At 50.3% G+C, this 15537-nt stretch overlaps 4 protein-coding genes across 4 annotated transcripts; 1 reads left to right on the forward strand and 3 right to left on the reverse strand.

The window, feature by feature from the left end:
• Positions 1 to 68: 68 nt before the first annotated feature.
• Positions 69 to 1217, reverse strand: Triagg1_10140 (transcriptional regulator family: Helix-turn-helix; the record flags this gene model as incomplete). Its single annotated transcript, XM_062894179.1, has 1 exon — positions 69 to 1217. One exon carries the CDS (start codon positions 1215 to 1217, stop codon positions 69 to 71), a length of 1149 nt encoding a protein of 382 aa, XP_062750880.1.
• A 711-nt stretch (positions 1218 to 1928) lies between these two features.
• On the reverse strand, positions 1929 to 3472 carry Triagg1_10141 (uncharacterized protein; the record flags this gene model as incomplete). The annotated part of the gene is made up of 2 exons (XM_062894180.1): positions 1929 to 3203; positions 3260 to 3472. The coding sequence occupies 2 exons, from the start codon at positions 3470 to 3472 to the stop codon at positions 1929 to 1931; spliced, it is 1488 nt and encodes a 495-aa protein (XP_062750881.1).
• An 882-nt stretch (positions 3473 to 4354) lies between these two features.
• Triagg1_10142 (uncharacterized protein) lies at positions 4355 to 5769 on the reverse strand (the record flags this gene model as incomplete). Its single annotated transcript, XM_062894181.1, has 2 exons — positions 4355 to 5417; positions 5483 to 5769. 2 exons carry the CDS (start codon positions 5767 to 5769, stop codon positions 4355 to 4357), a joined length of 1350 nt encoding a protein of 449 aa, XP_062750882.1.
• An 818-nt stretch (positions 5770 to 6587) lies between these two features.
• Positions 6588 to 15484, forward strand: Triagg1_10143 (uncharacterized protein; the record flags this gene model as incomplete). The annotated part of the gene is made up of 2 exons (XM_062894182.1): positions 6588 to 6869; positions 6926 to 15484. The coding sequence occupies 2 exons, from the start codon at positions 6588 to 6590 to the stop codon at positions 15482 to 15484; spliced, it is 8841 nt and encodes a 2946-aa protein (XP_062750883.1).
• Between the last annotated feature and the right edge of the window lie 53 nt (positions 15485 to 15537).

Consider the following 15537-nt stretch of genomic DNA (forward strand, 5'->3'; position numbering starts at 1 on the left):
AAACAAAAGTGACAAGTACAGCTATGGAGATGTATGTGAAATAAACATTGTGCACGCCTCTAGAGGCATCAGACATTTTCACTACTTGGGCTTGTGAGAAACGCTCCGATCGTGCGCACAGTCTTGGATTCTGGCGCATCACCTTCTGTCCAAAGAACCTCTGCAAACCCCACTCGCTTCATCCGATCTTCCCACTGCTTTTCGTTCATAAGAGCATGTGTACGACCGTCTTCAAACAGCCACCAACCCTCAAAGAGGCCAAAGACCATGTCCAGCCAAGGTAAACGCTGCGTCATCTCGACCAATGCCAACGCACCATCTTTACGAATCATTCTGCGGAGATTAAGGAGGGTGATGTCGAGGTTCTTCGTTGCGTGTATGCAGTTGGTGGAAACGACACAGTGAAATGCTCCTTCGTACTCTGGCTTGGGGGGCTTCTCAATGTCGAGAACTTCAAACGACATGCCTTTGACATTCTTGAATTGGCGCTTGGCTGCGGCGACGAGGGCAAGTGAAACATCGGTAAAGACGTATTCAAACTGAATGCCTTGCTTCTGAAGGCGGTCGATGAGGTGTCGAGTCGTGCCTCCAGTTCCCGCACCCACTTCAAGGATACGGAATTTGCCTTTGCCTGGTGCATCAGAGAATGCTTTGACCAAAAAGTTACCAAGGAGAAGAGTTGGCGCTCGAAGCAGAGGCCAAAACTCGTACATCTCGTCGAGTAGCTTCTTGTTTTCCCTTTTGGTGAAGAGAATCTCCAGCCCGTTGGCATCACCGGTTAAGCAAGCTGCCAGTTGTGATCCGATAATCCTGATCAGTTTATTCACAACGGCATGCTGAGGATGAAGCTTGACAATCTGAAGATATATCGTTTCGGCGTCGGTAGGATCGATAGAGGTTTCAGTTCGAATGTATCCTCCATCTGTGCGCAATATCAAGCCTCCGTCTTCAAGTATCTCATAGAGTCGAGCTATGAGTTTGCTGTACTTGTCAAGCCCCTTGACTTGAGGTACAGCTTCACCGGCTTGCAGATTCCGTAAATCGCATCCAATCTTGGCAAAGGCCTCTACGATGTAAGCCAGAACCAGCCGAGCTTGGTGTTGGTATGCTTCTTCCCAAAAGCCCAGAGCTCTGGTAGATCGACCGACCGCGTCATACCCATGCCTAGTTTCTTCAAATGCGCCATACGCCGAGAAACTGCCCTGAGGAGTGGCCATTTCAATGCCGGAATAGACGCTCAATTAGGTTTGTCAGTTGTCCGTAATAACGTTAATGAGAGAATTGCAAAGGCGAGGGCAACAGTCAAATCTCAGTACGCGATAATAGAACCGGAACGAAACGATAATAGAACCGGAACGAAAAGACGCCAGTTACGCGAAGGAGCGTAGAAGTAAGGCGGGTAACTTTATCAAGCCAGAAGCACAGCGCAAGCACCGAGATTGTCACTAATACTCCCCATCCATTCAACGGATGCTTTATTTGATCATCATAACCGGAACCGCCAGCCATGGTATCAGCGCTATATTAATCATACCGGCACTACCCCATTCTGACACCCCGAACGCTTACACATCCACCTAACCAGGTCATGTCAAGAACTCGACTTTACAATCCTAAAGTGGAGGATACCAGTTTACATGCCTGTTGGCCCAATGTAGCCGGAATTCGTCAAAGATTTTAGCCTTCAATGTAGTCACTAAGAATAAAACTAAATAGTAATCATTCTCTAGTTGAGGACATGATGCATCGTCTAGCGGATGAGAATTCCGGTCATCAGGAAGAATAATAATGATGATGAAAACAAATATCAAAACCAACATAACCTACACCCTCTAGATTTCTACCCTTGGCACTGCTCAACTTATGTCGTAAGACTCGCTTTAACCTCTCTAGTATCTACGTGCTTAAAACACACACTGTCAGCGCGATCAAAGTGTCTCAAAGTGCTTTTCAACCTTCTTCCAGACATCATGTCGCAAACGACTGCTCATCCACCAGTCACCAGTGTTACTCTTCCCAAGAATCGCTGAGCCGTTGCGTGTTGCCCAACGAGATTCCATTGCTGTAAAATTGACAAAATTGGGTCGTCCAACCTTTTTCTTTTCCTCTTGGCCACCTTGTGAGACAACTGCGGGCGAGAAATCCATCTGGTAGAGCCGTCCGCGGTAGACGTTGGTCACCAGACAAAGCAGCATGTCGGGTTCGCCATAGAGCGGCAAATGTCCAGTCTTCCTTTTGCTCTCGCGGTATTCTGCGTCCTGCGCCTGAACTTGCTCCACGGTACGGTGAATCTTGATGGTGTTTCGCACTTGATGTGCGAGTAAACCGAGAGGATACGCGGTGTTGGCAAATTTGCTAATGGGCATGAAGCAGGGTGCAGAGTATACCGCGTTTCCTAGTAACGCAACATTGGAGCTGGGCAAAAGGCCCATTTTCGCCAGAATGTCTCGGCAATCAAAGTTGTTTGTTATACAAACAGTACGATTGGTTGGAGGCTTGAGATTTTTGATGATGATTCGAGTCCACCATGCGTTGAGTACATCGCTCTCTGAGATGAATGTCTCAGATGGATCTGCGTCCCCCTGAGCAGCTTCTAATTCTTTCCTCGCAGACGCAGTCAATTTGTCGACGAATTTCCCAGGGAGAGATATGTACCGCACACTGGCATGGGGATACCACCAGCGGTCAAACATGTTTCGAATGACGAATTTGAAAAACCCCCAGCCTTTGAGTAGCCGGTCGGCGAATATATATTTCGGGGGCTTCTTTCCCTGCTGGAGTCCCTCCAAAGGATCCTTGTCTTTATATCCAATGAATGGCGGAATTCTATCTTCTTCGCCCCTGAGCATTGCTTGCCACGCGTGGCAGAATGACCCGAGTCCCATCATGTCCGTGAGCGTGTGTAGCGCGGTGACTGTAATGATGGAAGCGTCCTGGAAATTGACGACGTGGAACGAGAGCTGTGGTATATCATTGTAGAGCCAATCGTCAAAGGCTTCCGGAGTAGTTGGAGCGCGCGCATATTGACGGAACGACGCCGCCGAGGGTTCGAATATCGTCGGCCTTTTGCCGTCTGGGTTGGGGAGATTGCGAAGAACAGGGTGGTCGTGGATGGACATGTCGTGCTCCTCCGAAGTGAACAGATAGAGGGGCCGCTTCTCATTGAATTCTACCGGCAAATGGTATGCCAATCTACCATTTTTCTATCATGCATATTAGAGCACTGTTCGACTGATATCGATCAGTTACCAGGACTTACCGAGCGTCTCAGCCTCGCTCCAAGTTGTCGCCATCCGTCTCTGTTTAGGAGCCTGTCGACAGAATTTCGAAGAATCTCCACGTCCATTACATCTTCGAAAAAGAGCGTAAAGTCAAATGACCATTGGTAGAGCTCGTCTACGAACCGTACTGGAATCACCTCGTCTGTGGGTATGGTTGGAGGTGGCGCACGTTTTTTCGAAAACAACCCCATTTTGGCGTCGTGATAAAAGCAAAGGCTTGGAGAAAAAGAAGCAATGATAATACTATGGCTGAGGAGAAGAGAAAGACGGCCTCCCCGGCTGAGAATGGTTGTGCAGTGCAACGGAGCACTTTTTGAAAATTTGGGTTTGCTGCTATTAAAGAAAATGTTGCTTCGTGATCATTGACGGGTCTGAGCGACGACATAATAAGTCTTGTCGTGTTTTACGTGTCGGTAATTCCTAGTATGTACATTGTAAGACGCAGCAGAGCTCCGGGAATGCTTTTTACAGTATAGACAGGGGGTCTGCTTTGCTGAAGAGCGCTAATTGCCTGCCAACTGTTTTGAAAATCGACAAGATTGTGAGACAGAGTAAGCACAGCTACGTGTGGATGAGTCCAGATGAGACGCGTTGGCTTTAAGCTAGGTATCTGCGGACTGTTGTCTCGGTACTCGGTGTTTTCAGCGGCCTAGGTTACACTGATCCTCTCCATGGCGTGATGTAGGTAGCTTAGGATTTGGGCAGCTTATAAGTTCGGGGCAAAGTAAATAATTTGTAGTGATGATTGCTGGTTGTGAGACACAGCGGAATGTGTCCATAATCACAAGGATCTAAAAGCTTGCGACCGCCGACAAATTCTTACTGGAGCTGGCTAGTTATTTCAAAGTCAGAGAAGCTTTGTTCTTTATACTTGGAAATTTTACCATCACAACTGAATTCTAGGATCTGCAGGATAATTGCTGGAATTATTGCTCTTGCCCGCCAACTGAAGAGCAGAGCCACAACCACTACTACGCCTCCATACATTGCTGTTATAATTAGTCCGTCACAACATGGATCAGTTTGTTTGATAAAAGACCACTTGGATTAATCATTATAAGAGACACTATCTATCAATATATTCGTTTATCTGCTCTTGTCGGCACAGGGTGAGCCCAGGGAGTTGTGCCAATATATGGTTCGTCCGCTGGCGCATAATTAAACACCGGAGCGAGCCTCATGTTGGGAACCGCCAAGTATCGTATAGTGAACCGTTGGAACCAATCAGGCACCAAAAGGAATCTAGACATGATGTAAAACCAAGTGTTGGCCCAAGCCTGCAGGCGAGTCAATACCGATGACCCGCGAAAGTCTTTCTTTATCGACGCAAGTCTGTCGTTGCGATATTGACTGAACAAGGTCTCCAGCGTCGCTCGATCTGGATTGCCGTCTGAAGATTCTTTAACAGCCGCGCGAATGCCGTTGCAGATGGCCACGACATCTTGGATGCCGCTGTTCAGACCAAGGCCTGCGTTGGGCGTGAATCTATGACAGGCATCCCCGACCAAGACGATTCGACCGTTGCTGAAGTTCTTGACAATGCCTTCCCCGATATTGGCCATGCCCACCTTATTCGCCTTGATGGCCGCGCGGGCATCAAAAAGGTCTTTGAACAATAACGTTTCCGTAACTGGATAGTCTGCGAAGGAGGCGGCGAATTTCTCGATGTCTTCGTTGGAATAATCGACTCGCTCTCGGGTTGGAGCTTCAAGTTTTTCATACAGAAAGAAAAAAACCCGTTGCTTTCCGACCATGACTGCAAGCGTACGATCAGTATCTTGCGTCTCGCCCCCGAGACCTGAGTGTGTTGAAGGTGGTTTCGGTATGGTACACCATAGCAGGCGATATGCTGCTTCGTATGGCTGTTTCTCATCGCAGTCGGCTTGCCGACCTTGACGCAGCATGGCTTGTCGCAATTCCTCTCTTGCTTGGCTATGGATGCCATCTGCTCCTATTACAATCGACCCATCAAAGGTACTGCCATCTGAACAAGAAACTTGCACTGAATGCTCGTTCTGCTCGATTTTGGTAACCTTCTTTCCTGTGAGAACTTTCTCTTTAGCCACTGGCGGCAGACCTTCGTAGAGAATCTGCACTAGCTCAGGTCGATGAAAGATGAACTGTGCGCAACCAAGACTAGAAAATCGCAAGTCAGTTTTCTTCTGCCTGTATCATGGCATCACCAAGCTGAGTCCACAAACCATTCTTTGAGTAATCTTACTTGGGTGCTGTCTCTGAATTTATATCCTTCGCGTGTGAAGGATTTGACGCGGTGAAGCTCGGCTCCAGCCGCCTCAAGCTTTTCACGCAGGCCAAACTGGGAGAGAATACGCATACTTGCGGGAGCAAGGACAACACTGGCACCCGAATGGTCGATGATTGAGTCTCTCCTTTCGAGAAGCACAAACTCGATGCCGGCCAGGTGAAATCCATGAGCTGCAACCAGCCCAGAGGGACCACCGCCCACGATAATCACTTTGAAGGTCATTCAGTGCCCTCGGTGCAGTGTAAAAAAAAAAAAACCGTAGGATATATACTCTTGTGCGTCAATTCACAAGCCGTCTCGATGTTTGTGATAGATCAGAAGAATTTTGTGAGCAACGCAGGATACCTTTTCATCTATCTTGGCATGCATCTTATACTACCAAAAGGGGAAGTAGACCATGTGTACTGTGTTCGGATTCGGAAACAGTTTTAATGATTCCAAAGTCCGGAAACGCTTTGAATGATTCCAGGGCCTTATTGCAAAACAGCAATCCCTTTGAGTGCGGCAAGGTATGGTTTATGTACTGTGTCCGCTTTTTTTCTGCTTCTAGCAGAGATATCCTCATGTCTGTTTGTCTGATTGGTTTCGAGTATTAAAGGTACAGCGAGCACACCATGCCGCACTCAAAGGGATATAGGGATTGCGGAATATGGCAAGCCCATCTGTGCAGTTGTAACACATGCCATTGTAAACCGACTGTCGGACATTGGGTATTACCCAAAGAGGAAGAAACCGACCCCGACTAACAATGGTTTCGGGCCACTTTGGCAAGGCCCGTAAAGCGTCTGACAGTCTGACACACACGGCTTACTTTGTTTTGCGTGATCGTATGTGAGGGGATATTAACATTGGTAGGGTTGAGGAGATGTTATAAATTCTCTTGTACAATCTAAAGGCAGAGTGCAAGATTCACTTTATACCTCCAGTCTGTCCTTGTTTGTCCCTTGTGAAAACCTGTTCCTTCATGCCTTTTACGCCACCCTGTTTCTTTGCTTCATCGTCTGCATCCTTCCCCTACCAACTCAATAATAGACGATTCAATGACGAACACAAGCCATATCCCATTAGCCATTGTCGGAATCGGTTGCCGATTGCCGGGCGATGCAACGAATCCCGATAAGCTATGGGATCTTCTAGCCGATGGAAAAAGCGCCTGGTCGAGAGTGCCAGCGGATAGATGGAACGAAGAGGCGTTCTTACACCCAGATCCGGATGATCTAAACGGCACCCACAACCATGTCGGAGGGCACTTTATTAGCCAAGATGTCGGTGTGTTTGATGCCGGGTTCTTCAACGTGCTTCCTAGCGAAGCTGCGTCAATGGTAGGTCGCTGTGTTTCCAGGAATCGACGTGCCAGATGAGTATTGACGCTTTCTAGGATCCCCAACAACGACTTTTGTTAGAGACGACCTATGAGGCGCTAGAAAGCGCCGGCATTCGTCAAGAGGACATGAAAAAGTCAAATACAGCCGTCTACATGGCCATGTTTACGCGAGATTACGATCGAAACACTTACAAGGACATGATGAGCATTCCCAAATATCACATCACGGGAACCGGCGATGCCATCCTAGCAAACAGGATATCACATCTCTTCGACTTACACGGACCTTCAGTAACAATCGATACGGGCTGTTCGGGCGGCATGGCAGCCATCAGCCAGGCATGTCAAGCTCTTCGTTCGGGGCAGTCTGACATTGCCTTGGCCGGTGCGGCAAACTTGATACTCAGCCCCGACCACATGATTGGGATGAGCAACCTCCACATGCTGAACAAGGACGGCAAGTCGTATTCCTTTGACACCCGAGGTGAGGGATACGGCCGTGGCGAAGGCATTGCCACTCTGGTCATCAAGAGGCTGGACGATGCCATCAGGGACAATGATCCCATCAGGGCCATCCTTCGCGATGCTGCAATCAACCAGGACGGTCACACAACGGGTATCACGCTTCCGAGTGGTTCTGCTCAGGAAGCACTGGAGCGTCAGGTGTGGAACAATCTGAATTTGGACCCGTTGGATGTGGGCTACGTCGAAGCTCACGGCACTGGAACGCTTGCAGGCGATGGCGCGGAGCTGGAAGGCATTTCCCGCGTCTTCTGCCAGAAGCGTGATGCCAGTAACCCCCTAGTTGTTGGCTCGATCAAGTCCAACATTGGCCATCTCGAATGTGTGAGTGGCCTGGCGGCCATGATCAAGGCCATTCTGATCCTGGAGCACGGCGCCATTCCACCCAACGTCAACTTTGATACTCCAAAACCGAATCTCAACCTTGAAAAGAAGAAGATTCAAGTACCCAGAACGCTGCAGAAATGGCGTCAAGGAGACGTGGCACGGGTCTCAATCAACAGTTTTGGATACGGCGGCACCAATGCCCATGCAGTCATAGAGCGGCCATCTCCACGAGCAGTCGTTGATGACAACTCGGAGATGCCTCGCTTATTCACCCTCTCTGCAGCTAATCAAGCATCGCTACAAAGCATGCTGGCAACCATGGCCGACTGGGTATCAAAGCGTGAGGATCAACCCATCCTCAGAGATCTCTCTTATACACTGTTGGAGCGCCGATCCGTCATGCCATGGCGTTTCAGCTGTGTTGCTGCTTCTCACAGCGAGCTCCTCGAGGCGCTGAGCAAGGCATCTCAAACCACAGACGCCGCCAGTCGAATCTCTCCCGATGTCAAAATCAACTTTGTCTTTAGTGGTCAAGGTGCTCAATGGGCAGGCATGGGCCGTGAGTTGCTCGCCGACCCAACCTTTGACCGTTCTATCAACAAATCCAACAAGATTCTTGCTCAACTTGGGTCCTCGTGGGACTTGGTTGAAGAGCTTCTCCGGGATAAAGCGACGTCCCGGTTAGGAGAAGCCGAGCTGGCACAACCTGCTACCACTGCCGTCCAGATTGCCTTGGTGGACATGGTCCGCACCTGGGGCGTCGTTCCTGATGCAGTTGTTGGCCACTCTAGTGGTGAGATCGCAGCTGCATATGCGGCAGGGCATCTTTCACAGCATCAGGCCGTCAAAGCAGCGTATTATCGTGGCTTTTCGTCGAGCATAGCGAAGAGCAAGGGCTTTGGAAAGGGAGGCATGCTCGCCGTTGGCCTTGGAGAAGATGAAATCCAACCGTATCTGGAAAAGCTCCAGCAGGGAAAAGCAGTCGTTGCTTGCCAGAACAGCCCCAGCAGCAGCACAATCTCTGGAGACGATGCTGCCATCTTTGAGCTTTCAGAGCTGCTTACCAAGGATGATGCTTTCAACAGACGGCTGCTTGTCGACACTGCATATCACTCCCACCACATGCAAGCAGCGGCTGGCGAGTATCGAGCCAAGCTGGGCAACATCGAGCAGAGCGATCTGCCGGCCACTGGTGTCAAGATGTTCTCCTCAGTCACTGGGTCTCTCAAATCGAGCCAGTTCGATGGCGACTACTGGGTCTCGAATCTTGTGGGTAAAGTGAGGTTCTGTGACGCTCTTCAAGCTCTGTGTCGAGCAGATCAAGCATCAGCACAGGATGTACAGCCCCATCGCATATTCATTGAAATCGGCCCTCATGCCGCTTTAGCTGGGCCGGCACGACAATGCATTGCTGAGCTGGAGGAGCCTCTTCCGTACAGCTACACCTCTGTTCTTGTTCGTGGAACTCACTCAGTGCAAAGTGCGTTGACTATGGCCGGCAGCCTGTTTTCGCGCGGTTACTCGCTGGAGACAGCCGCAGTTGCGGCATCAGATCGAACAAGAATTAACGCAACTGTCTTGTATAATCTCCCTTCATACTCGTGGGACCACAGCAAGAGGCATTGGCACGAGTCTCGCCTAAGCAGGGATTACCGCTTGCGCAAACACCCTTACCACGACTTGCTCGGCCTTCGGATGACAGACAATACGCCTCTTCGGCCGGTATGGAGACACTTGATTGGCGTCGAGGGCCTCCCATGGCTGAGGGATCATGTCGTCGATGACCTGATTGTTTTCCCTGGTGCGGGTTATTTATGCATGGCAATGGAAGCAGCTTCACAACTGGCTTCTGATCGCTATGCCGAAAAGAAGATTGAACGAATGAGAATACAGAATGTCTCGTTTCTCAAGGGTCTTGTTGTTCCTGAAGGCCGTGCCCGGGTGGAATTGCAGCTCGCCTTTAACCCCATCGAAGGAGCCGACACCAAAACCACGATGCATCACAGCTTCTCAGTAACGGCTTGTACAAGCGATGACGTTTGGAATGAACATTGCCGTGGATCCATTGTAGTTGAATTTGCATCAGACCAGCAGCAGCGGTTTGAGACCTTGACCACGTATGGAGAAGTCTCAAGGCAGCTTGATCTGGCCTCTACTCAGAGCATCCAACAAAGCCAACTCTATCAAGACCTTAGAAAGGTCGGCAACGCATATGGACCGACGTTCTCGGGGATTAAGGAAATACACCTCGGCGACGGGTTTGCCTCTTCTACCATTGCAATTCCTGATGTGCGGTCTGTCATGCCTGCAAAACACATTCGACCACATATTATCCATCCCACCACCTTGGATATACTGCTGCATACGACTTTGCCTCTTGTTAACCACAAGCTGGGCGCAGGTTCCGTTATGCCTGTCCGCCTTGACGATCTGGTCCTGTCTTCTGATATAGACAACGCACCCAGTGCCATCTTCTCAGCAGTTACTACTTTGACATCAAGTCATTTCAGAGCAGCAGAAGCGGACATGGTCGTGTTTCCTGGGAACGGTGACTTGACAGCTACTCCAGTTCTCTCGGTTTCGGGCATGGAGTTGCGTAGCTTAGCGTCCGAAGGCCTAGACGATGCCGCTGTGGACCAACGAAACCTTGCCTATGGAATGTTTTGGGGGCCGGACGAGAGATTTCTTTCAGCAAAGTCACTTGAATCACTGGAAACAACGGCTTCTGAGAGCCCGTTGAGTCGCTGTTTAGCTTCGCTATCAGAGTACCTAAAGCACAAGGCGTTCAAGCAGTCTGACCTCTCTGTAATTGAGATTGCCGGCGGTAACACAGATGCCACTCTAGCATTCCTCAGGGCCTTGGACTTGCATAAGATCGTTCCATCTACTTATGACTTGGCCTCGCAAGACAAGTCCGATAGCGTCGCCAGTGAGCTACAGGAGTGGTCTACTATGCTCAACTTCTCATCGCTCGATATCGAGGAGGACATTGTGAACCAAGGCTTCCAAGAAGACTTTTATGATGTTCTCTTCGTTTGCAATACTGCGAGCAATACGAATCTTCCACAGAACTTATGGAACGTGCGCCAGCTCTTGAAACTTGATGGCGTCTTGTTATTGATTCAGGATACCACTTCCTTGTCTGCGGATGAGTGGTCGAATGAACTTTCTGACGCGTCTTTTGAGTTGCAATTTGCGGTAGAGGCTGACAACCTCAGTTTCATGGTCGCAAGAGCTGTTGATTCCTCGCCCTCTTCTATTAGCATCAGATTCATCGTCGAACCGAGTCTGCTACCTAGCATGAGCAGCGTCATCGACGAGCTTCCAAATGCCCTAATGACAAAAGGAGTCTATGTTACAGCAGAGCCTACAACCTCTTGGGACGGCCAGCGGCCAAATGACGACGCCGTCAATATTGTCATTGACGATGGCTCTAACCCTATCCTGTCGGGCGTCAGTGAAGAGACGTTTCGACACATCGTGGATCTCTTACAGAAGCCCGCAAATGTCCTTTGGCTAAGTATGCAAACAGACGAGAAAGACGCGACGAACCCCAAGAAGCATCTGATCACGGGTGTAGCACGAACTGCACACGCTGAGAACGATCGTCTTGAGATGGTGACGGTCGATGTGCAGCAAGCGTTTACCGAGGAGACTTGCCCAGCGCTACTCGATTTCATTGCCAAGATGATTGCATCTTTCCCCAAGAAAGGAGCACCGCGTGAGCGAGAGTATATTTACACGGGCAGCGAGGTTTTGGTTCCCAGAGTCATCCCCAGTGACACTCTCAACCGACAAATCTCAGGCAAGAACGATAAGATCACGCAACTTGAGAGTTATACGCACTTCCGTGTGCCACTCAAGCTGGACACCCGCAAGGACGGCGCTGCTCATACCGTGTTTGTCGAGGATGAGAGCCATCACGAGCCACTGGACGAAACTTGCATCGAAATCGATGCCCGAGCGTTTGGACTTGGCTCAAACTCTTCCAAGGGCAGCATCACAGTGAGCGAGTATGCGGGCGTTGTAGTTGCAATAGGCTCCCGTGTATCTGCTTTCAAGATTGGCGATCGTGTTGTCGCCTGGGGCACAGAGGCCTTTGCAAGCCGCCCAAGAGTGGTCTCATCGCAGGCGCAACTATTGCCAGATACGATTTCCTTTGCCACTGCTGCAGCCTTGCCCGTGTCTTTCATGACGGCATGCCATGCACTGACTGGCATTGTCGATATCCAGCCTGAACAAGTTGTCCTCGTCGATGGAGCCACGAGTGATGTTGGCCAGGCTGCCATATTGGTGGCGAAGCATCTTGGAGCTCGCGTGATTGGGGCTGTGAATAGATCAGATGAAGCCGCATTTTTGCAGCAAGCTTTCGGCATGCCATCAGAGGATGTCATTCCCCGCGACAGCCCTTTCCTCAAGGGTCAACTGCGAAAGATTGTTGGAACTGGTGGAGTTGACGTTGTACTTGGTTGTGCAGTGTCATCTATTCCAAAAGAGATGGTAAACGCCCTGAAGCCATTCGGAACATTGGTGCAGATCCGCAGTCGTGGCATCGCACAGGCTGTCAATGGAACTGTCGCCACCTTTGATCTTGGGTCGCTCACACAAGCAAATCCTCAGAAAGCGTCCCAACTCCTCGAGCGAGTCATGAAGATGGTTGGCCAGGGATTATCCCTGGCACCTTTCAAGATGACTACTCTGCCGCTGAACGGACTCGACGAGGCGCTGAGACTTGCTCGATCAGAAAGCGTGGGTAAATGCGTGGTCCAAGTTGACGATGTTGCCATGGTCAAGGTTGAACGGCCAAGTTATATTCGCCCAAGACTTGAAGCCAGCGCCACGTATGTAGTTGCCGGTGGTTTGGGTGACTTGGGCCAGAGATTCCTACGCCTTATGGCAAAGGCCGGTGCTCGATACTTTGTTACGCTCTCGAGAAGTGGTGCCACCGCAACTCAGCACCAAGCTATTGAGAAGCAACTTCAAGAGCTGAGCCCTGGCTCTCTCTTGCACTGCCTGAAATGCGACGTCTCTCAAGAAAGCAGTGTCAAGGCAGCACTCTCTGAGATCAAAGCTGCGGGATTGCCCACCGTCAAAGGCATCGTTCAGGCCAGTCTCGTTCCGAGAGACTCGACACTGGATACCATGACTGCTGAAGACTTTGACAGCGTCCTCCAAGCAAAGGCGTTTGGCACATTGAACCTTCAAAAGGTGTTTGAGGCAGAAGACTTGACCTTTTTTATCTCACTTTCATCGGCAGTCAACATCATTGGTTCAGCTGGACAAGCCAACTACAACGCTGCAAACTCTCTACAGGATGCGGCTGCTCAATTCGACCGAAGCTCAGGTTGCTTCCACATGGTCCTCAACATGGGATTGATTGAAGACGCAACAGTAAACAGCGACATCATTATGCAATCGCTACAACGTCAAGGCCTGACAACGATTCGCCACGATGAATTAGACGCATTCTTCGAGTACGCACTCAGCACAGAGCCCCGTCAGGTTGGACTTTCCCAAGCCGTGATTGGCTTCACGCCGGAGAGCTTGGGAGAGACTATTACCGTCAACGGCACCGCGAAAACGCTCATGTTCACCCACGTTCGTCAAACGGCAAAGAGGCAGGCGGGCGATGACACGTCTAAAAAGACAAGGACGTTTGAAGAATTTGTTGCTCAGACGGACGACAAGGATGAAATCGTGGCCTTTGTAGCTGAGCTGATCCGCAACCAGCTTGCGTATCTCATCTCCATTGAACCTCAAGACGTGGGCTTGGATGAGTCTATTGTCGATCTCGGTCTTGACTCGTTGATTGCCATTGAGCTTCGTAATTGGATCATGAGAGAGTTTAGCGCCCCAATTCAATCGTCAGAAGTTCTCGACAGCTTGAACTTGTTGGCGTTGGCAGACAAGGTGACGGTACGCTCCAGCCTACTAGGCGATGACCAGACCGATGGTTATATCGGCGAGAGTGAAATGCTCCCTGCGTCGACTCATGCAACGACTCGGGCGCCTTCTCAAGAGCCGGCCAAGAGACTGAGGCCACTTCCCATTGCAGATCTTTCTGATACTCTGAAAATGTTTGCCGATTCTCGAAAGGCAATCTGCTCTCCAGAGGAATTGGAGGAGATGGGCCCTGTTCTCGAAGACTTTTCCACCTCTGGTAAGGAATTGCAGGAGCTTCTTCGGACCAGTCCATCAGGCCTCGATACTCGATCCGAGTTTTACGACAACCACATTCACATGGAGCGCCGTGAGCCTCTGCAAGATCACGCTCTCTTCTGGATTGGTCACCTCACTGATGGTGCTCCGAAACATACGCAGGCTGAGCGAGCAGCTATCGTTACTGCAGCTGCGTTCAACTTCAAGAAGCGGCTTGAGAATGGATTACTCGAGCAACACACGCTCAACGAAGTCAATTTGGATATGGAATCGTTACAATGGTTGTTCCACACTTCGCAGGAACCGGGGCTGGAAATTGATCTGGCACAAAAGTATGCTCCCAACAACAAGGTGGTTGTGATGCGCAGAGGCCACTTGTATGAGATTACCGTACACGAGGATGATGATTATGCGTCACTAAAGAGAGTCTTTGCCGAAATCCTCGCGTCGTCTGAACAGAGTCTGCCGCCAGTCTCCGTGTTGACAACCAAGAAGCGAGACGAATGGGCCGCACTTCGCACACAGATAAAGAGCTACGGCCCCAATAATGCTGCTATTGTTGACACTATCGAGTCAGCTGCATTTGTGGTGTCTTTGGATGACACCGCGCCAGAGACTTCTTCCGAGCGCTGCACTTCTATCCTTCTGAATGACCGCCACCTCACCAATCGCTGGCTAGACAAGATGCTCCAGTTCACCGTTGCCGCAAACGGCGTATCTGCTCTCGTGGGAGAGAATTCCAAGCTCGATGGATTGACCACCAGGCAACTCAACGAGTACATTACCGATGAGATCTTCGACACAAAAAGCGTGGGCGACGGGGTTCCCGCCTCCATTGTCCGCGAACTCATTCTAGAAACATCGCCTTCGATTGAGCAGGCCATCGGTGAACAGACACAGAGAAACTTGGCTCACTACCACATCATCGGATCATCTCGCCGTCATTATCCCGCGCTTAACCGATCTTTCATCGGCAACAAGGGCCTACGCTCAAAGGGTACTGTCTTGATGGCAATTCTCATGGCAACGCGCATGTTCTACGGCCACTTTGAGCCCGTCTGGGAAACAGTCACTCTCGCCAAGTACGCCAGAGGCCGAATCGACTGGCTCCAAAACTTGACCCCTGACATTGTTGCTTGGGTTGAAGCCGCTTTGAGCTTTAAGCAGAGCGGCAAGGGTGATGTCACGGAGTTGGCAAGCAAGCTCAAGGAGGCTACCATCAGCCACGTCCAGTCACTACGACGGGTTGCAGACGGTCGCGGATACGTGGAATCGCTTTATTCGCTCATGGGCATTGCCTTGGCTGAGGGAAAAGAGGTGCCCGCCTTGTTCCGCTCTGCGGCATGGAAGAATAGCGATAGACATCTCAGCCCGAAGAAGGTGAAGACGGATTGTCTGGGCTCTGGTGGCTACTTGAGGATGCAGGAGGGCGGGTTTTTGATGCCTAATCCGGGCAGTATCTTTGTTCATTACGAGGTTCATCATTCGGATCCTTTGGTTATTGTCAACGGCCGGGAGGATGATACTGCCCGATTTGAAGGATATTTGGTCGAAGCTATGGAGACAGTGCGGACGATTGTTGCACAGGGCTATCCTAAGGTGTAAATTCGGGAGTGTTTCTTTGAGGTAGAAATAGAATAGCTCAATCATGAATGCAT

The sequence above is a fragment of the Trichoderma aggressivum genome (assembly GCF_033847375.1).
Source record: "Trichoderma aggressivum f. europaeum strain CBS 100526 chromosome Unknown scaffold_066, whole genome shotgun sequence".
NCBI classification, from domain to species: domain Eukaryota; kingdom Fungi; phylum Ascomycota; class Sordariomycetes; order Hypocreales; family Hypocreaceae; genus Trichoderma; species Trichoderma aggressivum.